The following is a 27,331-nucleotide window of genomic DNA, read 5'->3' as shown; positions in this document are numbered from 1 at the left end:
TTCTCAATAATAATAATAATCAAATGGTGCACAATAAAAAGGAAATATAGACTTGATATTGTGTATAGTTGCTCATCTTAAATAGGTTGTAGTGAAACTATTTGATTTCCAGAGCCAGCAGTAGCACACTTAAGATTGGAGCAGAACCTCTTTTATATATTAATACATGCAGGCACCCCTTTGTCTTTGTAACATGATGACCTTTTGAATTTGTCCATATCCATTTCACTGCCTTTTGATCATTAGCTGTGGGGAGCCTTTGGGACACATGGTTGGCCTGGAAGAGGCACATCTAAATTTAGGCACATTGCTTTCTGTAGCTGGTAGAGTCCATTTCTGCAGCTTGTAGCATTAGTTGTAGATACTTTGCAAGTGTAAGAAGCCGGGAGACGCAAGTAAGTGATTGCACGTTCTAGTGTGTGCTTCTCAGTGTAGTGCTATCGTATACTGTGAATATTTGTGTATGACTAACTGTCTGACTTGATTGATTGACTGATTCCATTTACACACTGCAGTACTTCATTTTGTTGTTGTTGTTGTTGTTTAGTCGTTTAGTCGTGTCCGACTCTTCGTGACCCCATGGACCATAGCACGCCAGGCACTCCTGTCTTGCACTGCCTCCCGCAGTTTGGTCAAACTCATGTTCGTAGCTTCGAGAACACTGTCCAACCATCTTGTCCTCTGTCGTCCCCTTCTCCTTGTGCCCTCCATCTTTCCCAGCATCAAGGTCTTTTCCAAGGATTCTTCTCTTCTCATGAGGTGGCCAAAGTATTGGAGCCTCAGCTTCACGATCTGTCCTTCCAGGGAGCACTCAGGGCTGATTTCCTTAAGAATGGATAGGTTTGATCTTCTAGCAGTCCATGGGACTCTCAAGAGTCTCCTCCAGCACCATAATTCAAAAGCATCAATTCTTCGGCGATCAGCCTTCTTTATGGTTCAGCTCTCACTTCCATATATCACTACTGGGAAAACCATAGCTTTAACTATACGGACCTTTGTTGGCAAAGTGATGTCTCTGCTTTTTAAGATGCTGTCTAGGTTTGTCATTGCTTTTCTCCCAAGAAGCAGGCGTCTTTTAATTTCGTGACTGCTGTCACCATCTGCAGTGATCAAGTACTTCATTAGAGGTGCTTTTTAAGGCTCCTGAATGAAGGTCACAATTTAAGAAGATCTACTTATCAGTTCACTGGAGAAAAAGAAGCAATTCATTATCAATGAATATCAATATTCATTATGATACAATTTGTGTTTGAAGTAGGCACTGTTCTGCCTTAGGTTCATGAGTTTAATGGATAGATTTGGGGCTTCAGGATTCCATTCTCCACATAAACTTGTATTCTACAGCTGTGATTTTAAAGTTACTTGTTTGTTAATTTTGTCAGAGTGACAAAATGAGACGCATTGCTGAATACCTTTTGATGAAAGCACTGATATACCCTGGATATCCAGAGTTTCCTTTCTCTGCTCTCTGTATTCCTTAGCTCCAGTAAATGCCATAAGCTGCTCTGGGAGGCATGATGATGGGCAGGTTAAACAGGATCAAAATTAGGTACCAGGAGTGCCTGGCGTGCTATGGTCCATGGGGTCACGAAGAGTCGGACACGACTAAACGACTAAACAACAACAAATTAAATTTTGAAGCAGAAAATGATTTATTTTCTTTGATTTATTTTCCTTTCATGTATTATTTATTTTTTTTAAATGTATTTCCCACTTACTTTTCTTAAATTATTCAAAGCACACACAAAACTCTTAAGATGGTAAAACAGTAATCCAGCAATAACAATGAAACAATTTAAAATCTAAAAATTAATAAGCAATCAGAATAAAAAAGGGGAACCAAACCCATTTACAGCAAACAGAAACAAACCTAATAATTCCTAATGTGTTAAATGTACTGAAGTAGCCTGTGTAGTGCCATTTCCAGAGTGGCTGCCGATGTTTAGTGGGCTGGAGCAAGATGGCAAAGAGTCTTGTGGGACCTTAAACACTAATTTTAATGGGAAGTGTCAGTAGCTTAGTAGTAGTGCTACTGGGACCTCCAGTTAGGGCTGGGAATGTCTCCTGCTCCCAGTCAGTGTACAGACAATACTGAACTAGATGAACTAGCAGTCTCACTTGGAATAAGGCAGATTCCTAGATTTCAATGGTGTCGGCTTTTGTAGAGTAGAGGCCACTTTGTTGGAACCACGAATTGTTGTCCTGTTGGCAGGTGTACATTTCCAAAGGGGAATGAAATGCAAGCCAGAAGGCTTCTGTTTCCAATCTCGTCAGCTGTTCGCTCACTGGGGAGTTTCGCTAAGCCACTGTTCTTCAGCTCCCTGCCTGTAATAGGATGGTAATATTACTGGCCTACTTGACAGAGTTGATGTAAGGATTACTGAAATGGCAGCTTCACAGATGAATGGGGATCGGAACTTGGGGTTTCCTTCTCCGCTGGTACTCATGGCAGTGTTATTTTCATGTCTGGAAATAATTTAAATACTGTATGAATAAAACTTTGAATGGTGAGGTACTATCTATCGATAAACTCTGCCACATGAGCGCTGCTGCTGCTGCTGCTGCTGATTCATTTTTTGCAGGATCTTTGCCCTATTTCCAGTCAGCCCTTTAGCATGAAGCAAATGCCCTGTTGCAGCTGCCCTTAATGGATAGTTTCCATGTTTTTTTAAAAAAGTCACTGTTTCATATAGACATGTTTCACTTTGTCTTTTTTGCTTTATTTAGTAGACCTTGAATAGAAGATGGCCTCCTGTCTATACGATTGCCTTTGTGAAGCAGAGCTTGAGAAATATTTTCCCCATTTTAGTGCCCTTGGCTTTCAGAGGATTGATGAACTTGCCAAGGTCTCCATGAAAGATTACACCAAGCTGGGGGTTCATAACATGAAGGACCGCAAGCGCCTCTTCCAGCTCATTCGAATAATCAAAATGTTGCAGGCAGAAGAGGAAGCAATGAGGGGGAAAAAGGCAACTAGATGTGGCCCTCGAAGACAACTGCACTTTGATTCCCTCTCAGAGGAAAGAGATGGAGGGAGAAAACAGCTTGAGCCTGAATTGTCTCTATCCAATTGCTCTGTAAATGAAGATAAAGATGATTTAGCTGCAGTGTTGAGCCACGAAGCTGAGTACAAAAGACCTAGGAAAGACTCTTTGAATGCTGCTGCAACATGGACAGAACATAAACTGGGCATTCCAGCTATCAGTTCATCTAACGATATTGCTCCTCTCCTAGGGGATGCTGAAGCCCCCATTGTACAAAGGGTAGCTCATATTTCAGGTTATAATTATGGAGTGCCTCATTCTTGTACCAGGTAATCACCATTTATCTGTATTCCTTTACATGGAACAATGTAATTCTCTCCTTCATACATGTGGGGGAAGTTAAAAGTTACAAAATAAAATAAAATTCTGCAACCAATTATCCTACATACTGTTTTAGGAATACATTGTGCATGCATTTGATTTACACGTATAAATTCCTATAGTGTGGGCTTACTTTGAAATTGCAAATTTAGCATTTTTGACATCCTGTGTTTCACAGACCTAATGCTTCTGAGAAGGAGACCCCATGGACCGAGATTGACAAGATCCGTGTGTGTGTTCGAAAGCGTCCCCTTGGCTTAAGAGAAGAAAGGCGTGGGGAAGTGAATATCATCACAGTAGAAGATAAAGAAACCCTCCTGCTCCATGAGAAGAAGGAGGCTGTTGACCTCAGCCAGTACATTTTGCAGGTTGCAGTATTTTGGCTCCTTACATCTTGTATCATGTCTTAGAGTGTTCAAGTAATGGTATCAAACTGATCTATTTACATTCAAAGAGGAGATAAAACAACAACTTCCTACAGGAGAACTTGGAATACTAATCTGTATTCTAAAAAATTACCTTTTGTAAACAATAAAATAAATCTGAGCATACAAAACAGTAAAAACGGTTGAATCCAGAATATTCATCAACACCCTATCCACTGAATATTAAGATCTTTTTTGAAAATGAGAACTTTTGCATGGACTTCCATAGGCCTAGTGGATAAGGCTTTAGAGACAGGAAAGGTGAGAGAGGAAGCTGCTTGTGAGAGAGGGCATCTTTGTGCTTTTGCAATGGCTTGCCAACAGGTGGAGAAGGATCTCCTCCAGAAATTTGAATGACTGCTTTAGTCCCTGGGTCTTATCTTAATGGATGACACTGTTCTTGGGCCTAGGAAATAACAATTTGAAAGTTGAAGCCAACACCTTGATTTGCTCCTGGAAGCAGAAAGGGAGCAAGCGTAGTTGCAGCAGTGATAGCAAGCAAGCAGCAGTGCAACAGTACTGCAGTCTGTAGGAGAATGCTACAGTGTATTGTAGGCCAACAAAGGCCCATGGACCCCTATACACTTTGTTTATTTTAGATATTTTGGGACGTGGGTGGCACTGAGCCTCTTGGGCTTGCCAATTGGAAGGTCAGCAGTTCAAATCTGCATGACGGGGTGAGCTCCCATTGCTCTGTCCCAGCTTCTGCCAACCTAGCAGTTTGAAAGCATACCAGTGCAAGTAGATAAATAGGCACCACCGCAGCGGGAAGGTAAATGGTGTTTCCGTGCGCTCTGCCACTTGTCACGGTCCTCCGTGCACCAGTAGCAGTTTAGTAATGCAGGCCACATGACCTGGAAAGCTTCCTGTGGACAAACGCTGTCTCCCTCAGCCTGAAAAGTGCCGCACCCTATAGTTGCCTTTGACTGGACTTAACCATCCAGGGGTACTTTACCTTTACCATTTAGATATCTATTACATTTATAGCAGCAGGGAATTTGACATTACCAGAAAATGATTGCATAATAGGCTGCTGTATTATATTCTCATATTGCACGACAGTGTTTCACGAATCATTCTGTTGTGAATGCCTATGGTACAGTAGAAGAGGTCACTTTCTTGGGGATACCATATTCCAGATGCCATGTTGTGCTCTAGAGAGATATTCCTGCCACATATGAGCCACAACCTGTGATTGGCGGGTGGCAAGGGGACGCATCTCAGGCCAGTACTGGAACACTCCCCAAATAACATTACAAATGGTGCTATAAGGATGACATGATCCCAACTTTTACTTATCTAGACTGTGATGAACATGCAATTTCTCTTGCTTGAAACTTTTCTGTAATTCTGTTGGACTTGCCTCTGATTTACACTAAAGATTAAATGTTCTTCCTTGCATTGTCTTCTCTCTTTTCTGTTGGAAAGTGAGCATATTGTAATTACTGCCCGAGGCGCCCGTGCTTAACAAAGGCAACAGAACTGGGCTGCCAGCCTAGTGAATTCCCTTTCCCCCAGTTTCCATTCTACTAGAGAGCAAGGTTCTCACAGGCCTTCAGTGCTCCAGTTCTCTCTGAATGATCTATGCTCTCTCTTCCTCTGCCCTCCTTCCCCTTTGTGGTTAATGATTTTTCAGCTAATAGTCTTGCATCTTTTCTCTCTCTTGGTCCCAGGTACCTTCTGCTGCCTAGATCAAATTCTCATTCCGATTGACAGCAGCAGGAAGGTAACCAGTCTGCAGAGCAGCATGTTATGTACACATGTGCCCCTCCTCCCCCTGGTGCTTCAGTTCAGTGGGGCTCTTGCTAAATGAATGAATGAATGAATGTCCTCATAGATTGTGCCTACTGACACAAACAGCTTAAGATGAACTTCCATTTCATGCGGCTCAATGTGGTGCCTTAAGTACAGGAAGTTTTACTTCTGAAATTGTGAAATGAGGATTTCGTAGAAATGTCTTTCTAGGTTTCTAGTTTCCTTTGCCTCAAAAATACATCAGAATTTGGTAGTGGAAGTTCTTTTTCAGCAGCAAGAATCCACAGCTTGATTTTGGACCTTTTATTTTGCATCATTCCATGTTATCATTGCATACCCGTTCACTTAAGGCAAGATGAAGTATTGTCTTCTGCCTCCCTCCCTCCTCCCTTTCTTATTTTACTTCTGCTCACAGCTTTGTTTCCAGTGACACTTGCTTGGTACAGTTGCTGAATCCATTAGTTTACTCTGGCTGATGGTGATTGCATGATGTCTGAATTTGACTATGTGGGGTCTGAGCTTCCTGGTTTCACTTTGAATGGGATCCACAGCTGTGTATCTTATCATCATGGGTGGGTGAAAGGAGTGGAATTCCTTTTTGTAAATATCCCTTTTCTTTTTGCAGCATGTGTTTTACTTTGATGAAGTCTTTGGGGAGGCCTGTTCCAACCAGGATGTGTACATGAAGACTGCCCACCCCCTCATTCAACACATTTTCAATGGGTAGGGTGTTGTGTATCCTTTCCCTGTCTGTGCCTATGGACATTTTCGTTGTTTATATATGTTTATTGAAGTTTTCATGGTGCTCACCTTTCTTCCTCTGTTTTTCTTTTGGTGATGGTCCACACACACACACACACACACACACACACACACACACACACACTCCTATATCTGAATTATGTGTCATTTTTAAAATAAATGAGCAGATAAGAGAATGAATGTAAAAATTGTTTTCCATTTTATTTATTTAGATTTATATCCTGCCATTTGACAAGGTAGCTCACAATTTAAAAGGTGAATAATCAAACAGAATCATAAAACAAACAGGAAAAACAAAATGTGTAGTAAAAAAGGGCATCCGGTATAAAATCAGTATCAGGCGAAGCATAACTCAGTTGTTCCCACCATCGTTACCCCAAGGCCAGAACATTTTCATGGGTGTCTTGAAGACTTCCTTGGAATTGCAGTAATGGGCACCCACTTAGGGAAGTGTTTCCTAAGGAATGCCATTCTAGCAGATACTAAGTGGTAAAAAGGGTCTGGCGTAGGGTTTGCATTGGCAGCTGCAGAAGCAAGCTTTCCGCTGGACCACTTAGGTCTTTAAAGGTCAAAACTGGTACTTTGAATGGAGCCTGGAAACCAACCAGCAGTGCTTCTTCAGGATGAATGTTCTTGCACTCTGTGACTGTTTGCAGCCAGTAGCTAGGCACCAATTCTAGTCCCGGTGCTGCTTCTTAACACCCTTTCAAGGATAGTCCTATATGAAGTGTTTCATGTGGAGAGGAAATAGAAATCTCCTTAACAATGTAAGTAACAATAAAACCCAATATGGCATCATGCCAAAGCCCCACAGAATGAAGGGGAACTGCAGAAGCACACAAAAGTATAATGGGTTGGGTAGTTGACTTTCAGGCTGGCAGTGCAGATCTTCTGCATTACCATGTTACATATTTTTGTGTTTTTATATTGTAAACTGTGCTGTGCTCCTTGGATGAAGGGCAGTATAGAAATCTAGCAGCAGGCACATGACTTAGGAGGAGTGTCACCTCCCCATCAGTGTTCTCAACTACATTAGGGAAATGTTGTGTAGCTTTTGAAATGTAATGGTGACTTGTATTTACTTCTGTAATAATGAATGACCAGAATTTATTTATTTTAATGGTTAAAAAAAAAAAAAGCAGAGTCCCAAGGTACTTTAAATACTAATGTATGTATCAAGGGCCGCGGGTAGCGCTGTGGTCTAAACCACAGAGCCGAGGGCTCAGCAATCAGAAGGTCGGCGGTTTGAATCCCCGAGACGGGGTGAGCTCCCGTTGCTCGGTCCCTGCTCCAGCCCACCTAGCAATTCAAAAGCACGTCGAGTGCAAGTAGATAAATAGGTACCGCTCCGGCGGGAAGGTAAACAGCGTTTCCATGCGCTGCTCTGGTTCGCCAGAAACGGCTTAGTCATGCTGGCCACATGACCCAGAAACTGTCTGCGGACAAACGCCGGCTCCCTCGGCCAGTAAAGCAAGATGAGCACACAACCCCAGAGTTGTCCGCGACTAGACCTAACGGTCAGGAGTACCTTTACCTTTACTTTATGTATCATGGCATGAACTTTCATGGGCTAGACCTGCTCTGCTTTTGAGAGATTACAGTAGCTACTTGTGGTTGTTGTTGTTACTGCTGCTTTATTGTGAATCAAATCGGCTCATGGGCTGGAAAACCAGTGCTGATGGTCCCAATTTGTTTGTTAAACTAAGGCTTGCTTCTTTTAATGCTGTCTCACTCAGCTAGAAAAAGGGCAGCCTCTTGTGGCCATTCAAGATTTCAGATGCTGTTTCAAAATAAGCCTCAGTATGGAGTGTCAGACTTGAGTGTCATCAGCTGGAGGTGCCACCCACTAATTTTTGATGCCAGAGAAGTCGGCAGAGATTTGAGTAATACTACCTGGGTTATAAGCATTCTATGGGTTGTACCTTGGGCACACCTAACATTTCTTTCCTGCCATATCCCAAATGTTCATGGTGGATTACGATAGATAAGCTGGGCCAGGGGCGGTAAACATGGTGCCCTACTGATGGTGCCGATTTCCAAGTCTCCATTATGACTAAGCAGGGATTTGAATTGGATTTCTGTTGCTCTGCATTACACTGCAAAATAAGATACTGTAAGGTACTTCAGAGACAATCTTCTTTGGTGTAAGTAGAATAAATATTTATTGCAAGGTCATTGTCTTTTACCACTGGTCTCTGCTTCTTTAACTATACCAATTTAGTGCAGTCCCCTTGCATCTTTGATGTTGCTACTTAAAACAACAACTGGTATTCAGCTACATAAGGAAAACACACCAGTACAATTACATTTTGTTTACAGCCTTATGATTTTTGAGACAAAGTGAACTAGATGAAGGTACTTTTAGGATGCAACATACTGCTCACTTCTATATCAATATTTTTATCTTTGCCATTCAACTGTACATACACACAGACACAAGACACTTTCATATTTAAGAAAGCAAAAAGACCAAATACCTTCTCTCCATCTTCCAATCTGGCTATTCTGATTAGTTAGACTGACTATTGGGCCAAGCTGAATATCACACAAAAAAACTAAACTCCACATTTTTGTCACCATAATAATGTAAACATAATCAATTATGGTGCCAGCTTAATGGAGAGTGCCGCATGCTGTGCCCAAGCCACAGAGGCATCATGCAGGAGTTCTTTTTGAGGCAGCTGGGAGTGACAGCCGCTCCTAATGGAGCCATTGTGTTGGAGAACATGCAAGCTAGGAATCAAAAGGAAGGCAAGCAAGTCCAGGGGACTGTTTTAAAAGGTGCCATCCTTGCCCCAGTTAGCCTACTAGGGGGAGGACTGCGTTAGTATCGAAGGCAGAAAATCTTAGCTCTTGTAGCTTATGGTGGTTCTGTTGTAAAGCCAGTGAACTTCACGTAGCAGCTCTGTACATGATGTTACCCACTGATGGCTCTTCCATATGCTTTGTTGCCTTCTCTACAGTCAAGCCTTTTGAGAATGTCTTATGTGCGACAGATCTAAACAGGATGTGAGAGGACATCAGGAGATCTTTTGGAGGCTACTTCCATATCTCCACATTTGATTATCCCACAGATGTAGCTTGGGCAAGCATTCAGTGTGTGTTTTACCATAGTCTTTTACACGCTAATAGAAGCTGCTCTATTAAAAGATGCCTCTCTCTCTTTTGTTACAGCGGCAACGCCACTTGCTTTGCATATGGGCAGACGGGTGCTGGCAAGACCTATACTATGATTGGCACTCACCAAAACCCAGGACTCTACGCCCTGGCTGCTAACGATATCTTCAGGCAATTAGAAGCATCTCAGACTACAAAAGACCTCCATGTCTGGATCAGCTTTTATGAGATCTACTGTGGACAGCTTTATGACCTGCTAAATGGAAGGAAGAGGTGCTTAAAATCCAAGAGTACAGCTTTTGAAACCAAGTGCAGTAAATCAGATATAGCTGAACAGAATTAGAGCTGCTTGGAACAGAGAAATCTGGGGACAAGTGGGTTATTGTTGTGTTTTTGGTGAAGGGATGCACAATAAAGTCTTGTCCCAAGAGCTGTGCAGCTTGCTCAGTCTGCCTAAAAGAGGGTTGATTTTGTAGTTTCATAAGTGTGCAGTTTAGAAGTTGGTAGCTAGACGCCCAGAGCCAAATCTGCCCCCAGAGAAGCATCTACTGCTCCTTCTGTTGCCAGGGCTACACAGCAGGGCTTGCTGTCAGTCCATACTGAGGGAAGGGGGCAATGGAGCCTGACCCTTACTTCCCATAAAATTAGTTGCTGATATAGTTTGTTCAGTAAAAGCATTAAAAGCCCACCCCTCTTTTTGTGTGTGACCATTCTAGCAACTCCTGTAACTCGATCTTATCTTTTCAGTAAATTCCAGAATGGAGACATCTCCTGTGTGGCTCAGTCATGTCAGCTTTTATCCTTCCTTTGACAGGGTGACCTGAGAGATGTGTTGATGTTTGCATGGTACAGGGAGTGCTTTCTAGCGTAGAGGTGTCGAGAGCGCTATTTCGTGGGGGCTCTGTGGGGATGGAGAACTGCAAACACTTAATCATCTCTCTGGGTTATTAATTCTGCAACAGGCAGACGACAATTTAAATATCAACATAAATTAACTCCCCCACTCCTGATTGTTCTAGCTGACACACTCAGCAGTGTCTGCTGCCCCTGCGATTTCAAGTGTGAAATGAAATGAGGAGCTCCTGCTGGGAAGTTTCAGCTATCAATTCTGCTTCAGAATGGGGTGGACTGTGCATTGAAATAAAACCAATTTCCCGTGAATGGCTGTGTGTTTCAAGGGCAGCTGGTGCTATCCCACTGTTGACAGGGTTGGGTGAGGATGGGGACGTGGAATTGTGGAGCCTTACTTTCCATTGTTCATGGTGAGATCCATTTCTACATAAAGGTTGCTGGCCATGCTTTTCAACCAGTGAGTGAGGTCATCAATAAATTTTGGCTGAGGCCACTTGAGGAAGCAGGATGTTATGCTAGAGAGGCCTTTGGTCCAATCTTGCTGGGATCTTAATTATCGGCATGCTGATGACGCTCAGCTCTTGTGTTCATCTAATTTGAGTGTGTCAGGGGATGCCCCAAATTTCTGGAGTTAGTCAGGGGTTGGGTGAGAGCTAATAAATGGAAGCTCCACCAGGCAAGGTGGAGGTGCTGCTGGTGGGTGCCTCAGCTGGCCAGGAAGGAAGTATTCATCCTGTGACTGATGGTGTTGCACTCATGGAGGGACAAGTTCAAAGCCTGCAGTTAGACCCAGCCTTGACTGATTGCATTTATATCCCACTTTTCCTTCAGTGAGCTCAAGGTGATGTTCCCCTCCTCCCTGGTTAATCCCCACGAAAACCCTGTGGGGTAGATCAGGCTGTGAGTGACAGGCCTAGGGTCACCCAGGAGCTTAATGGCCGAGTGGGGATTTGAACCCTGCTCTCCCAAGTCCAACACTGATCACTACACCGCGCTGGCTCTCTTTGATTATGTGTAGAACAGTGGTCTGGCATGAAGCACCTTTTAACCAACTTTGGTGCAATGGTTGCAACATTTCTTGGAAAGAGATGGACTTGGTAACATGGTTCCACTTTTCAAGATTACTTGGATATTGGAGCTGGTTTGGAATATCATGGCCAGGTTATTGATGGGAACCTGCTGGATTATGACTCCCATAATTTCTGACAATTGGCCATGGTGCCTGAGACTGATGCAGTTGGGGTTCAGCAACATCTGGAGAGCCACAGGTTCCCCATTCCTGATCCAAATGTCCTGTGCCCAGGGCATTAAAAACACTGACTTCTGTCATATGAACCTCTCCGTTTACAGAGATCATTGTCCAAACATCAGTCAATGTTCCTTGTGCCCCTCCCCTTCAGAGATTTTTAGAATAGGGCATTTCGTGTAATGACAGCTCGATTCTGGAACACGCTTTCCAAGAGAACACAAATGGCACTCATCCTGTGACAGTTGAGGAGCCAGCTCAATAATTTGTCTTCCAGATCTTATGGTTAAAATTAGCATTATGAGCTAATTCTGTAGTTTTGAGTTTTGTTCCGCTGCCCCTTCCTTGGACTCTTGTTGTTTTTCTGATTGTTGTTACATTGAATTATTTAATGGGTGCTTATTGTAATCGGCTCTATTTGGGGGTGGGGGTTAAAAGTAAATTTCATGTTTTGAAAATTAAAAATGGGCATTTGTTGAACCTTTTCCCCAAGCACTTTCACAACTAATCTATGTGGTTTCCTCCCCAGGCTTTTTGCAAGGGAAGACAGTAAGCATATTGTGCAGATAGTCGGGCTTCGTGAGGTCCAAGTGAACACCGTCAGCCTGCTACTAGAGGTAATTATGACCACCTAGACATACACATTTTATTAAGCTTTGAGGGTGCAGGTACCATGGAAATACCACTGTGCCCCACGTAATGGTCATTAGATGTTTTAGGATGTATACTGAGTGATGTGGCCAATTGTTCTCATTAAGCATTTTCTTAAGGAAAATGCTGGACACACCTGGGCTCTCATTAGATTATTTCTTCTCTCTCCCCTCATTAGATTCTTAAGACTTACGGGTTTTCTTAAAAAACGGATTTCCCTTGAAAAAACATACGGCGTACTAGAAGGAACCAAAACAAAAGTTAGATATGATTTAGATAGGCCTCATCACCTCTGAGCCCAGTTAATGATGTTACAAGAATTTCTTTCCCCACTTTAGGGTTAAGAGTTCTGAGGATTTTATTTACTTACTTCGGCCATCCTGTTCTGCAGTGCCTCCCATCCTGCCTCGAACTTACAACAATTTTCAGTGCTGAGCAACTTCCACGACTTGGTTCTTTCAGCTTTCAAACAGTGCAGTTGTTCTCTCCCTCCTCCCACCCCCCCCCAATATTTTTGTGCTGATAGAAGCTTCAAAGTAGCCTACTTTGTGCACTGCAATAGATGTAGAAATGATATTGCAAAATTTTAACACTAAGGGTCTCAGCCCTGGCACCAATTCCTTCTTTGGTTCTATTGACCAGAAATTGATATTGCTGTGCATCCCATCTGCCCACCCCCTCGCCTGCCCAGCTGTTTACCTTGGCAGTATTTTCTTTGCTGCTGGCTATGGAGACAGATGAGGGACCCAGGTGGCGCTGTGGTTTAAACCGCAGAGTCTAGGGCTTGCTGATCAGAAGGTTGGCGGTTCGAATCCCTGCAACGGGGTGAGCTCCCGTTGCTCGGTCCCAGCTCCTGCCCACCTAGCAGTTCGAAAGCACATCAAAGTGCAAGTAGATAAATAGGGACTGCTCCGGCGGGAAGGTAAACGGCGTTTCCGTGCGCTGCTCTGGTTCGCCAGAAGCAGCTTAGTCATGCTGGCCACATGACCCGGAAGCTGTCTGCGGACAAACGCTGGCTCCCTCGGCCTATAGAGCGAGATGAGCGCCGCAACCCCAGAGTCGGACACGACTGGACCTGATGGTCAGGGGCCCCTTTACCTTACCTTTTATGGAGACAGATGAGCAAGCTGGCCTTTCGTAGTGCACTGAACTGATTGTGTGCCTCTTCACCTTCTGGCTCACTAAATCCTTTGGCATGCTTGGAATGTATAATTTTGGGTAGGGGGGTGAGAAGAGAAAGTGTCCAGCTTATGTCCAGCCTTAACGAAATACATTTTGCTTTGCTCATTTCCAGTGAGCGATTGTTGCACATGGGTAGGATTTTCAATGAGTTTTACGGATAGTGATAAATGGGCCATATGAAAGGACCTTGTGGCAGAGATGAGGACTCCACAAGTTGCTGGGCTTAAATACCTGCCTCCTGGTTTTGTGGCAATGCTGGTGATGATGGAAGGAAATATTTAGGGGGCGGGAATTACCTGCCATCAAACTGCCATCAGACATTTAAGTTGCAAGGACATTGAATTTCCTTTTTTAAAGTAATTTTTATTGGGCTTTTAAATATAAAGGTAAAAACATAAAACACTAGATGAAACAACTCAAATATGGAATAACAAAAAAAAGAGTAAGGATCAAACAGATAATAAGCAAAATAAAGTAATTTACAAAAGGTGGCATAAGTAGATGCTGTGTTCCTACAGTATAAAAATAAAAAGACTAATATAATATGACTATAAAGTTCCCAAATGCCCAATGATGCTGGAGTTTTGCCTCTCTCTGAATGAGTGGCGTAGTTTCCCTTGAGTCATCTGGGGCTGGTTGGACTGTACTAGTACATATGCAGTTTCACTGTGGGGTTTATGTTGGGAGTCCTAGTCTTAGTTTTGCTCCTTCATTCCAGGTAATTCTGAAAGGAGGAAAAGAGCGCAGTACCGGAGCAACTGGAGTCAACTCGGATTCCTCCCGTTCCCATGCCATTATCCAGATTCAGATTAAGGATCCAGCAAACAGGGTGTTTGGGAGGTGAGCAGTAAAGAGCTGGAAACTTTCAATTCTGCCTCCAAGACCTTGCAATGAGCCTTGCAGGCCTCTTCTCAGAATGCAGCCGCCATGTGGACTCTGCTGATAGGAAACTCCTGGTGAAGAGCTTGTTAAAAAATGCACACCTAACCCCTCCAGTGTACTTGCATCACTTAAGGTGGTTTACAACAAGAATGAAATCCCACAAAAGAAATGAAACAACATAAACATTCTGAGGTGAGGGTCTACTTCTAAGCCTAGCAAGACAATTTCCTTGTTGAAGTAGGACAGTTTTAACCAGCTGGCCAAAAAAAAGGAACAATGAAGGAGCAAAATGCAGCTCGGTGGGCAAGGTATTCCATCATTTCAGACATCAGGGAGACCTCTGTTCTCCTGAGTAGTCAGCCCCCCCCCCAGCTAGAGATGGAACATGGAAAAGGTTCGGTCCCATACCGCAGATATTTCTGACTGGGCAGATTGGTGCTGGAGGTTCTCTTGGACATAAGCCACTTAGGGCTTACCGTTCTTAGGTTGACTGGTTGGGGATGGAAATGGCTCAGGTAGCCTGATGGAATGGCTTTTGCTAAGTGACAATAGGAGGGAGGCCCAAGGCAGCACTAGTGAAGGTGGAAAAGCTGGCTTAAATGGCTTCGAGCAAGCCCGTCTCTAGGTGTTGAGGATAAAACCTCGCTCTGGACCCGCTGGAAGAATTAATTAATTAAAAGATGGATAAGGTTGCGCTAAAATGATTTTGGTTTTCCAGGATCTCCTTCATTGACCTGGCTGGCAGCGAGAGAGCTGCGGATGCCAGGGACTCCGACCGGCAGACGAAAATGGAAGGTGCAGAAATAAATCAAAGTCTTCTGGCTGTAAGTTGGTGTGAATTGTGCTTCTTTTGAGATTATTTGAAGTTCCTAATATTTGACAGTGATTTTTTAGAAGATGGAATTGTCTCTGGGGTGAGAACTCTGCGCAGGGCCGCTTGTGTTTAGTAGAGTACCAGATCTGGATGCTGGTGCAGGAACAGGAGACGTTTAAGATTGAGCCCCAGTGGGCCCTCACAAATGTCACATCCTGTTTTCGGCTTGCAATAATCCTCCACCATGGACATAAAGTAGTGATGCTCTTTGCTTCTGCTGGGTACTCTTTCTTTCTTTCTTTCTTTCTTTCTTTCTTTCTTTCTTTCTTTCTTTCTTTCTTTCTTTCTTTCTTTCTTTCTTTCTTTCTCTCTTTCTCTTTCTCTTTCTCTTTCTTTCTCTCTTCTCTCTCTCTCTCTCTCTTTCTCTCTTCTCTCTCTCTCTCTCCCTTTTTTATAAGACAGACGGTGCCAGAATGAGGACAGAATGCATTGCCCTAACGTTGATTTGGCTTCAGAATGTTATCACTTTACCAAATCTCATTGGCTGCATTGCATAGTCAAAAGGACAAATCCTGAACCTTCTAAGAAGACTCAGAACCTGATTATGAACCGGGTCTTTTCCTAACAGCTGCAAAAAAAACCTGCTGAAAGAGGAGATGGGTGGGGGGAACCTTTGCCTCGGAGTGTCACTGTCAGTGAGACCAAATAGGCTAGATGAAGCAGTGGCCTCATTCAACAGAGGTCTATGATCACATAGAGCAGAAATCCTGAAATGCTGTATTCGTGGGCTTTTTTGTGCCAAGGAAAGACTGTCTAGGCACGTAACACGGAAAAGGGAAGTTTGCAACCTTCTTGCCCTTGGTTTTTAGGGGCAATGGGCGTATAACATAAGCGCCCCCCCCCGGCAAAAAAAAAAACCCACTGGGGAAAGAAACAGACGGTTGCTCCATGGTCCCAAGCACTAGTGACTGACCTAAAGATTGCTACTCTGATGCCTGCTCCAGTCAGTGCAATCTTGAGTAGACCCAGGGAGGAACTGACAATATCCCTCTGCTTACAAAGGCCCATCCAATACGTTGAGAGCCTCTGCTATAGAGCAAAGTGTGGTTTTGTGAAAAAACAACCCTGTGTGCTGGCATTTTTACACTCACTCACTGTGTGAGGCCACCTGTTGTTGTCTTTCTCTAGCTGAAAGAGTGCATCCGCGCCCTGGATCAGGAACATGCTCACACTCCCTTCAGGCAAAGCAAACTCACTCAGGTAAGGCCCAGGTCAACACCAGAACACTTTCCCCAAAGGCTGCTTTAAACAAGCGTTACTCCAGGGTTTGCGGATGGGAAGAAAAGCAACATTAACGAATGGAAACAAAATAAAAAATCTATCTGAAGACGTGTGCATGCACATGAAAGCTCATACCTATGACAAACTTAGTTGGTCTCTAAGGTGCTACTGGAAGGATTTTTTTATTTTGTTTTGACTGCGTCAGACCAACACGGCTACCTACCTGTAACTATTAACGAATGGGTTCAAGTTACAGGGAAAAAGCACCATTCTGTGCTCTCTTTGTTTTTAAACTCTCAAATGGCGTTTTCCTCCTCAGTGAGCTCTGGGAATTGTAGTTTTGTGAGGATGCTGTAGATTCCCTGACAGAATCCCAGATCCCCACAGTTGCAAAATAAAATGTGGTCTCCTTGGATATCTGGAATAAATTCCATCTAAACCGTTTCCCCAAGAAAGTTTGGACTTCCATGGCGGGAGGAAACCTTGGATTGGCTGGTTTACATCCCAGGCATCCTGTTGAGGTCAGGAGTAGTGTACATATCAGGCTAAGACTCAGGTGCACTTCATGGCACGTTCTCTCAGCCTAGCCTACCTCACAGGGTTGCTGTGAGGATAAAATGGGAAAGGGGAATAAATGTATGCCACCTTGAGGTCCTTGGAGGAAGGGTGGGATATAAGCATATAAATGTTTGAAAAGCAGTTACCATCATTTATTTAGTTCCGCTTTATTTAGTTCAGAGTGGGTAACAACAATCTTTAGAAATGTGTTTGGGCTAAAGAGCTTCCATCCTTCTCCCTTCAAGGTCCTGAAAGATTCTTTTGTTGGCAATTCCAAGACCTGCATGATAGCCAATGTCTCCCCCAGCCACATTGCGACTGAGCACACCTTAAACACCTTGCGCTATGCAGACAGGTAAGTGGTGGCACTGAACCAAAATGGACTCACTGGAATCACTCCTGGGCCCAGTGAGATTCCAGATTGTGCAGCTGTGATGCAAATATTACCTTTGCCAGTGTGGTGTAGTGGTTAAGAGCGGTAGACTCCTAATCTGGGGAACCGGGTTCGCGTCTCCGCTCCTCCACATGCAGCTGCTGGGTGACCTTGGGCTAGTCACACTTCTCTGAAGTCTCTCAGCCCCACTCACCTCACAGAGTGTTTGTTGCGGGAGAGGAAGGGAAAGGAGAATGTTAGGGTAGTGATAAAGCGGGATATCAAATCCAAACTCTTCTTCTTCTTCTTCTTTTGTTGCCTAGCTTCACTTAATAAGGTGATGTGTTGCTGGTTCCTATCTTTAGCTGTCACTTCTTGTCAAGAGTGGGTCGAAGATTGAGCTCTTCCCGTCCCTCCAGTTCCAAGGGATGAGCTACTGGCCTTACCATCAATCCATGGTTTAGACTGATGACCAGCCTTGGTTCATGATCTGAGCCACGCTGCCAGCTTCTTTTCTTCATGGGAAACAAGACGAATGGCACAATCCATCTGGAACTTTTCACACTGCAAGCTTCACTGAAATTACCAAGAATCGCACAGTGATAAAGACGTCTGTAAAGCTGGGCTGCCATCCGGAAACATAAACAAAAATGCAGCTCAGATATTCATTGGAGTCTTGAACTTGTTTTAGATGCTAGAATCTATATTTAGCTAGTGGATTAAAGTGACTGGTGGATTGAATATTTCTAGCCAAATTAACTTGCTTAACTGTGGCTTGATCTATTGCAAGAAGCAAGTGATTTCAACAGATAGTTATAAATGTATATGTATTTGTTTAAATTTGCGTGCACACACCCCATTCCTCCCAGCTATAACTATTAGAAATCCTCCAGAGTTCCTACTTGAATGGCACTATTCTATTGGGGATGCTTGTCTAGCTCTACATCCTGCTTCCCCCCCCCCCCAGGACTGGCAGTGGGTGTCAGCGAGGTCAAAGCTGAAGAACCCTCTGTTGACAAAGGACAGTGTGCTGGGTGCTGTACAAAGAAAGACAAAGCCAACTTAATGGTGTAATGTTGAAAAATGTCGACTACTTTACCTACCTGGGCAGTTATCTTTCCACAAGGGCCGACATTGATCCAAAATCCAGCATCGCCTGAGCTCTGCGAGTGCGGCTTTCTCCTGATTGAAGTGCAGAGTGTTTGAGGACCGGAACATTCGCAGGGAAACCAAAATGCTTGTTTCCAAAGCTATTGTACTACCAACCTTACTATATGCTTGTGAAACATGGACCACTTATAAACGCCATCTCCAGCTCTTCAAAAGATTCCATCAATGATGTCTCTGAAAATTTTTACACATCACTTGGGAAGACAGGCGAACAAATGTCAGTGTACTGGAAGAAGCAAAGATCACCAGTGTCAAAGCAGAGATTCTTCAACATCAACTTTGTTGGACAGGTCATGTTGTTCAGATGCCTGATTATTTTCTTCCAAAGCAACTACAGTACTCTATTCCCAACTTAAGAATGGAAAGTGAAATACTGTACCAGTGGACAACAAAATAAGTTTAAAGATGTTCTCAAGGCAAATCTAAAAAATGTAACATAAACACTGATAACTGGGAAACACTGGCCTGTGAGCACTCCAACTGGAGAATAGCCTTTACCAAAGGTGTTGTGGACTTTGAAGAAACACAAACTCAGGATGAAAAGGAGAAATGTGCTAAGAGGAAGGCAGATTTGGCAAACCCTCACTGTGATCAACTTCCGCCCAGAAACTATTGCCTCCACAGACTCACTGTTTAGACTGTTATCATGGGAAATCATCTTACTCGGCTACAAGTGATCAGCAAAGAAAGAAGAAGACAAATAATAATAATAATAATAATAATAATAATAATAATAATAATAATAATAATGAAGTGATACAATCTGTAGCAAGGGGCTGGTAGTTACATGAGGTGCAGTCAGCAGTGAGGATCTAGTGACAGTAGAGGAAAAGCAGGGTGAATTGGGGAATTCAGGAAAAGCTCTGCTGCAGCTTAGATCTTGAAGAATTTTAAAGAGAAGAGTTGCTTGGTAAATTAAGAGGCCTTTGGAACACACAGCAAAAACTGGGAACTAGAACAAGTGAAGAGTTAGGAACAAAGAGGGAAGCAGCGTTTATTTTTTAAAAGAACTTCACCACACACCCAGATTTTCCCAAAGAATATGCAGATTCTAAGTTTTGACAGGAGAGAGGTGGAAAGTGCCTAGCAAGTCAGTCTTGTTACCTCCTCTCTGCATTTTTGTCCCAACCAGAGACATGTCCATATCTACCCTGCAAGCCCCAATGTGTGGGAGTCCAATTAGGGGTGACTTTACCTCACCCCAATCCTCTCTTATGTACTTTTGACCTGCTTTAGCAGACGGCCTGGACCAGTATAGATTAAGATTGCTGTTTCTTCTCAGCCTCAGATCTTACAAATCTGAACACCTGAAATGGACACAAATGAAGGGAATAAAGCTTGTGTCAATATCCTCAAGCACAACTGCTAACTTAGTCTCATTTCTGTTTTGTCCCCCTGACTTGCCACCAAAGGGACCCTCTCCCACTGACTGGACCCCCCCCCAGACCCTGGCAAAGTATCCCCCTCCTACCCCATATTTGGGTCCTACTATTCTCTCTGTGTCCTGTGAAGAGCTTTCTAAGAAATAAACTTAGAGGACGATGTGTTTCACAAGCTGATGAAGAAATCTGGCAGAAACTAAATAAGGGCATTTGGGTTCCACTTTCGTGTATCTTGATATGAAAGATTTGTGGAAATCCCTCCTGCCAGTGTAGAGCCATTGGTTCTGATGGAACTGCAGCGGGGTAAATACTGCTTAAAACTGCCCACAGAAAGAGCTCGTCTGGTACTGTGCATAATGGGCTGCACTACAAATTGGGGAGCCTCCAGAACTGAGCAAGTGGCTGTGTTGAGAAGGGCTATGATCTTTATTGCATGGTTGCTGTAAGGCCTGCAAGGAGGTAATGTATATGAAGGGCCCTGAACGCTTGTAAATACTAGTGACATTCTAGACGTTACGTGATAATAAAACCTGAACATTGGGCTTGAAAGCCTTTCTTTCCCTAATGTCAACCTTTTCATTCCCAGGGTGAAAGAGTTGAAGAGAGGGTTGAAATGTTGCACACCTGTTGCACACCGACGGCGAACACCAGGCAGCGTATCTCCCAAACGCATTCAAAGTTCTCTTTGCATGCAAGGTGGAGAAAAGAGCTCTCCTAAGAAAGTGAAGCTGGCGTTGCAGCACCCCCCAACACCTACAGCTTCCAAGGTGAAGGCTTCATCTTTGGCGTTTCACCCGCTGCACCCTCCTTTCTCTTCTACCCCAAAAGGACAGGCCCGCAAAGGCCATTTTGGTGCTCTGTGGCTCGGCCGCACCAGCCCAGTTAAAGGCATTCAGAGGGCAGGACCAGCAGCCAAAAAGTCAACAGAAGACTCGCTGCTGCATCCTGGGAACAGCTTCGTTGGGAAGGACTTTGGATCCAGGAGAGAAAGCGGCCAAGCCAACAGACCTCGAGCCAAGTGCTTGAAAGCCCAACCTGTGCAGAAACAGCTTATTCCCAGAGCTGATTTCCCCCTTGCTGACATGGACCACCCAACCTTCCGCCCAGAGGAAGGTGGGAGAGTGTTTGCAGAGCAGTGCACTGCAGCATGGACAAGGCCCCCACCCCACCAGAAAGACCGGGAGCAACACCTCCGCCTTTACCACCAGCAGTTCCAGCAGCCTCCTATTCTGCAGCAGAAGCTGAACTACCAACCCCTGGAGAAGTTCTTGGCCCAGTACATGCCTCAGGAGATCCGAGTGAAGCAGGAGCCCCCTTGCCAGGCTCTGGCATCTCCTCCCCAGTGCCGTGATGAGACGATGCAGCTGGAGGATCTGGAGGACAGCGACTTCAGCGAGGATTCCTTCTCCGTCGGCCCCAGCTGGAGGAAGCCGGAGGCAGAAGCTTTAAGGGAATGCAGCCAGGGGGGTTCATTTTTCCTTCATCAGAGAGAATGTGCTGAAGGGCAGGAAGTCCAGGGCGGGCAAGACCTGCTTTTCAAACCGTGCGAACTTGAGAGTAAAGGCACAGCCTTGCCAGGGGCAGAGGAGGAGTGCATGAGCTGTGAGGAAGGCAACAGCAATCTGCCGGACTGGAGCACAGAGGACACCTCGGCAGGCAATTCTTCTCCAAAGAATGACGTGCCAGAGAAGCCTTACTGCTCGCAAGACAACACTGTGTGCGACAGGCTAAGCACCGAAGAATCGCTCCTGGGGCAAAAAGAGCTCAGATGTGCAGATCTACCTCTAAGCTGCTCTGATGAACAATTCCCTGGGCCAGAAAAGGCAATGCAAAGCCCACCTTCGGCCCATACCTTGGGATCCCCAAGCTGTGCTGTGGGCGGTCTATTGGAAGACTCTTTCAAAGGGAGACATGGTCCTCTTTCAGGAACCGCAGGGGGGAAAAATCTCCAAACAGGAACAGGCCTTTGTGGGACTCTGGATTTTTCAGTGGATGTTGCTGCTAGAGAGATGACCCCTTTGGCTGTAACCCTTCTCAACTCTTTGACAACACACAATCCAGAAGACAACCCTTCCCACCAGCAGCAAGGAAAGGCTCCACAGAAGGAGATTGTCGAAAAGAAACCCTTTGGCTCCAGAAAGCAACGGGATGAGGGCACCAGGCACCTTCATGGGGAAAAAGCATCCCCTGCGCCCAGCCTATATAAAACAGGTAATTGGAGAAAAGTTGGCTTGGTGCTTTCGCCGCAAGCCAAGACTGAGTGGCTTTCGCAGCCTTGTCAGAGCCCAAAGATTTCTTCTCCCTTGGGCTTGAGTGAACTGTATGGTTGTATTTGTGGATACTTGCCCAGAGATGGAGGCTTGGTGGATCTCCTCTCCCCACACAGAGACAGTGGGAGCACCCTGCTCCTTAGTAACTTGCAGGTCAGTGAGTATGTGACCAGCCCACAGTATGATGCAGACACTGAAGAAACCACGATTGCCTCGTTGAGCTGTTCAGGGCAATTCAGCCTGGGGAAAGAGGATGGCTCCAAGTCTATGACACAGCTCAAACATACTGATACAGAGAGGAAAACCTCCATTTCAAAGGCACTCTCCATCTCTAATGATTCAGGGAAGAAGGACTTCCCTGGGGAGAGCATCACACAGCAGCCCAGCTTGGCATCTGGGAAACTGGAACTTGGCCATTTGCAGGAAGCATTCAAATTGACATTCAGTAGTGACGAAATGGGGCTTCTTAAGAATGAATTTTCTCAAAATGTGTTTATGCACACATCTTCAGACAATGCAGAAGAGGATTCCGGGGTTGTCTCCAAAGAGGTGAACACCAGGTCACCAAAGAACACATTGAATTCTTCTAGCCCACAGGATTTATCTCCAAGCTCACTCCAGTATAAGGAAGCTTTAGGAAGGTGAGTTTTCTGGATTCTATCCCCCACCCCACTTCCCATTTACAATGGTTGGCAGCTGGTAGAAAAACATCTTAGCCACCGGGTAGATCAGAGGGCTATGTCCTTTGCAGAGAGCAAAAGCCACGGCCATTTCTGTAGCAACAACTATGAAAATATGGGTGAGCTGTGGAGAAGCTCCCACTTCAAACCTTGCAGGCAGCGTTAGGCAAACCATGGTCTCTCAACCTGTCATTTACAGTATAGGGACAATTAGACTGGGTGGCTGTCAGAATTACTGAGAATGGGAGTGACATGCTCTGAATGCTCAAACACTAAATAAAGGCTACATACCATGTGTCCTCAGCTTTCCCCTTCTCCAGAAAAAGGTTTGTCAGGATGGCTGCAGAATGGGCCTGGCGAGCTGGTTTAGCTTTTGCAGGCCAAATCTTAGAGTTGACATTTGCAGTGAGGCAACACTGACAATTTTGTTACCAGGGTTTTTTTTATTTTTAATTGTGCCCAATAGGCAGTTTGTGCTCCAAATCCATCAGGAACAGCTGGATGAAATGGCAGCCCTCTGTTTCCAAGAAGAGGGCTTGATCAGTAAGATGTCAGAGCTGGTGAGTTGTGTTTGAATATTCTTTGAAGTGCCCCCCCCCCCAGCAGCCGTGTTTATTTCTCCATGGTTCATCTCTTGTTGTTTAGAGCTGCATACTGTGTGCAGTCTGCTGGGGTTGTGAAGGCGAGCCCCTTCAGCAAACATTGAAAAATGCAGGGCAAGCAACTTGCAACTCTGATACTAAAAATACCCTTCACTTGTAGAGTTCATGATCTTTAGCACACCCATCCTTATTCCTTACTGGCTCCATTTTCCCTCTGCTAGGATTTCGAGGACTTTGTGGCGCAACTAGATGAAATACTGGCGCTGAAATCCAAATGCATCCAAAGATTGCGAAGCCAGCTGCAGCCTATTCTAGCTGCTCCTGCAAGTGGGACGGCACCAGACAACTTCCCTATGAAATAGCAGCATGGGCAAGGACTGCGCTGAAGCATTTCACCTTCAGTGACCAGCAGCTCAAGACAGTGAGGACTTCCAAAAGTTTGGGTCTTCTGCATGGCGTGTGCTTGAAGACTTGAGGCTTAACTTTAGCAGCATAAACTCAGCAGAAGTTCAGATTGTGTGCTCTGCCATTCATCTAAATACTTGACCACTGTGGCAAGACTTAGAGAAGTGGATAAAGTGATCCCTTTTCTCCTGCCATCACTCAGGCAACTTCACATTTATGGCAGTTTTGCGTACTGACAAAAAACAATAGAAACCCCAGCCAGGTGTAGTCTAGTAGAACTAGTCCTGTTCTCAGGCAGTGTAGCCTTTGAGAAAGGGTACTAGCTACTACCAAAGCCCTGCATGGCTAGGCTGCTTTGGCAGCTGGGAGTATCAAGAGAGCCAGTGGACCTGCTTAGCAGCATTACAGATTAGGGACACAAGAGTGTTCACATTCCTGTAGTTATCCCTCTCTTCTCCCCTCAGCCATATTTACCAAACATTCTACATTCGTGCCTTGGCCACCTGCGCACCAGGTGCTTGTATGTTGGCTAAAAAGGTATATTTTCAGATTTGCCCTTTCAAAATTGCATTTTATTTTCAGGATTCACTCTTTTACGGTTGTATCCTTTTTTGACTGTAAGCTTTAAAACTGTTTTTGATGTTGTATTTTACACTGTTGTAACCCATTCTGGGACCTTAGTGTGAAGGGCAGGCACTAAATTAAATAACACCTGATTTCAGTCAAGCCTGGGTGGGGATCACTTTGGTCCACACATGACCTTCAAGAGCTTCACGAAGATGGGTTAGAACATGGGTCCCCAGACTTACCGGCGTTTGGGCCGGTTCCCACCGCGCCGATCGCGCGGCGGGCCGGAGGACGGGGGAGCGTGCGCCTGTGCGGGCCGGCGGGCGGGGGAGTGCGCGCTTCCAGGGTGGAAAACGCGCCGAAAATCCGTTGTGCGCATGCGTATGGGCCTCCCCCGACCCGGAAGTGCACCAGAAATGACCTCTTCCGGGTCGGGAGAGGCCCATACGCATGCGCACAAAGGATTTTCGGCGCTTTTTTCCTGCCGCGCTGCGCGCCGTAAGAGTGGGCGTCGTGCGTCGTCACGGGCCGGATTGGCAGGCCAATTGGGCCTCATCCGGCCCCCAGGCCGTAGTCTGGGGACCCCTGGGTTAGAAGAAGCAAGCTGTCAGACTGCAAGTGGGGAGGCAGGGTGACATGGTGCCCTGAAGCCTTTACATGACTGTCATAAACATAATGTGCCCAACAGCTCTGTGAAATTGGTGCTCTCTTGTCTCGCTAGACAAGATTTCTAAGCAGGAACTTTTGACAGAACCAAGCCACTTTTATCAAGCCATCAACACTAGCCTGAATGAGCATAACCCAACCCAACTTCTACAAAAATAAGTGAATACTTGGTTTATGGCAGCAGCCCCAAAGATGATGCAAGCATTATGGACAATAGCTTTGCAGCATACTAGTCTTGTGAATGAGAGGAAGAGGCTTTTCCAAGATGGTGGAGAGAAACAAAATTTAAAAGGATTCACAGAAAGTGATACTGGAAGTTTTGAAACCCCAAACAAGAGCATAGGGCAGCAAAAGCCAGTATCCTTTAAAACCTTGCCTTACTTGGAGAACACAGTGCTGCACATCACTATAGGTGCTCTTAATTTATTTCCATGCGTCAGGGAGACAGCATAGTTAGGAGTTGAGATTGACTCTGTCAAGCCCATCACTTATGAAAGATAGGCTTTGTATCCATTAACAGGGTTCTACTCTAAGTTGGAAGCTTAGCAGTCAGGCAGCAATATTTTCCACTTGGGTGGTGCCTCCAGACTACATGTGTACCCTTATTTCACAAGATGCTACAACCTAATCTCACCCCGTTCTGGCTTGACCTTTGTGACTTCAACACAACAGTTCAGGGGTCACAGCACTGTCCTTATTGCAACATTGGTCATTCCCTTTCCCACATACCAAGCACCAACTAACCATGTCACATTCAGAGCAGCAGAAGCAGCTCTTTGACCTTTCCCACTGCTCTCTCCCCTAAAGGAAATCATGTGCACATGACATTAAGCCCCGGTGCAGGTACGTTCCTTGGCAGGTATAAACCCAGCAGGGACACAGTTCCTGCTTTTCAGGTACAACTTAACCAATGAGTAAAACGGTTGAGGATCTAGCTGAGTGGCATTACATTACAGCTGTGCACTACAATACATGGACATGTTTCTAAAAGTTCCTTGTTTTAAGAGTCAGTCAGTATGTTAATGTGAATTCACTTAGAATGAGTATTATGCATGTTGCTTTTATACTGAATTTTTAATTGAAGTAAAAATATAATTGAGCAAAACTTGCACAGAGGTCTAAATTGTGTCAAATTCAGTATTCTGATAAAATGTAACTTGGTTTGAATGCAAAAGTAATTCACAGCATGGCAGAAGTGCTAAATAGCAGCAGCAGCTGCTGCTCAGAAACAAACACTGATGTGCAACAGGATCAGTAGCTGCTTTTGGCTGCAGATATGAGAGGCTGACAACATCCTGATCACAACTCAAGTAAATTGTCCAGCAGCAGAGGCCTCCCTCAAGGGAGGAAATGGTAGAAAGGCTTTTCTGCCAGTCCACACACACACGCACACACAGCAGCAGCAGCAGCAGCAGCAGCAGCAAATCACATTTCCCTGTGCTCTGACCATTGCAGCAGTTTGTGGCTGCAGGATCCACACATGACTCTTGTAAGTTTACTGATGCAGACAGAGCACTTGATCAGCAGCAACTTACTTTGGTTCTGCTGCCAAAACCCGCACCTCATATTGTTGCAGCATTCTTCCCTTCAATGTCTCATTTAGTAATGAAGTGTCTCTTGTCAAAGCTGTTTGATTCCTCCCTTGAAATGCCAGAGCCAAGCTGTTGTCATTAGGAAAGCGATAGGTAAGGGCTTACATTATAACTCGGGTGTAAAAACATAGTCAGCCATAGGGCTCTGCTCCAGATTCATCCATCGAGTGCTTGTTTGCAGTCAAAATTCAGAGACACTATCGGGGCTTTACTATCAGATCTCACCTTCTATACCTGGGGGTGGTAGTTTATGCATGAGATATACCAGCAGTTCATTTTCTGCTCAAAGTGACTTGATACATCTAAAACCAATTCCAACAATCTAATCACAGAGTCACTGCTGCTTGGATCACTGACAACACAGCATGTCCCCATATGAACTCCACAGATAAATTCTACTATTGTTTCCATTATCCCTTGTGGTAGTGGAGATAGCAGCTTCTACTGAGATCAGTGGCTCCTAACTGAACTCAAATCAGGCATTGAAAAAGTTTGGTAGTGGGGTGTTGCCCCAGTTGTGTGGGACAGGCCCCAAGATTCAGGTTGCTGAAAGTGTTTCCATACTGTACTTGCTGAAGTCTATATAGTGATTTTTTGGGGGGGGGGGAGATTAGTGTAGGTATGTTCACTGGAGAGTTGGAAACATTTTTCCAAACCTGAAACTCAGATACAAGATGTTCTAGAGTTATCAGAGATTTATAACCATTCCAGATTCATTCCGTTTCTTTTCCCTA

At 44.7% G+C, this 27,331-nt stretch overlaps 1 protein-coding gene across 3 annotated transcripts in view; it reads left to right on the top strand.

Moving 5' to 3' along the window:
* Window positions 1–26,099, top strand: part of KIF24 (kinesin family member 24) — a 33,353-nt gene extending 7,254 nt beyond the window's left edge. The window contains exons 2-13 of one of the 3 annotated variants that reach the window (XM_035100873.3): window positions 2,728–3,313; window positions 3,544–3,733; window positions 6,171–6,268; window positions 9,482–9,697; window positions 12,052–12,139; window positions 14,074–14,195; window positions 14,956–15,061; window positions 16,240–16,311; window positions 17,136–17,245; window positions 20,402–22,726; window positions 23,232–23,325; window positions 23,589–26,099. In XM_035100873.3, coding sequence (XP_034956764.3) covers window positions 2,745–3,313; window positions 3,544–3,733; window positions 6,171–6,268; window positions 9,482–9,697; window positions 12,052–12,139; window positions 14,074–14,195; window positions 14,956–15,061; window positions 16,240–16,311; window positions 17,136–17,245; window positions 20,402–22,726; window positions 23,232–23,325; window positions 23,589–23,729 — 4,131 coding nt within the window. In that variant the 5' untranslated portion in view covers window positions 2,728–2,744 and the 3' untranslated portion in view covers window positions 23,730–26,099. The remainder of the gene's footprint in view (window positions 1–2,727; window positions 3,314–3,543; window positions 3,734–6,170; window positions 6,269–9,481; window positions 9,698–12,051; window positions 12,140–14,073; window positions 14,196–14,955; window positions 15,062–16,239; window positions 16,312–17,135; window positions 17,246–20,401; window positions 22,727–23,231; window positions 23,326–23,588) is intronic. The other 2 variants (XM_088652746.1, XM_088652747.1) reach the window with 2 other exon arrangements.
* Window positions 26,100–27,331: the final 1,232 nt, after the last annotated feature.

This window comes from Zootoca vivipara, chromosome 10 (genome assembly GCF_965207765.1).
Source record: "Zootoca vivipara chromosome 10, rZooViv2.hap1.1, whole genome shotgun sequence".
In the NCBI taxonomy this organism is placed as follows: domain Eukaryota; kingdom Metazoa; phylum Chordata; class Lepidosauria; order Squamata; family Lacertidae; genus Zootoca; species Zootoca vivipara.
Note: the sequence above shows the minus strand (reverse complement) of the source record. Positions and strands in the feature narration are given on the sequence as shown.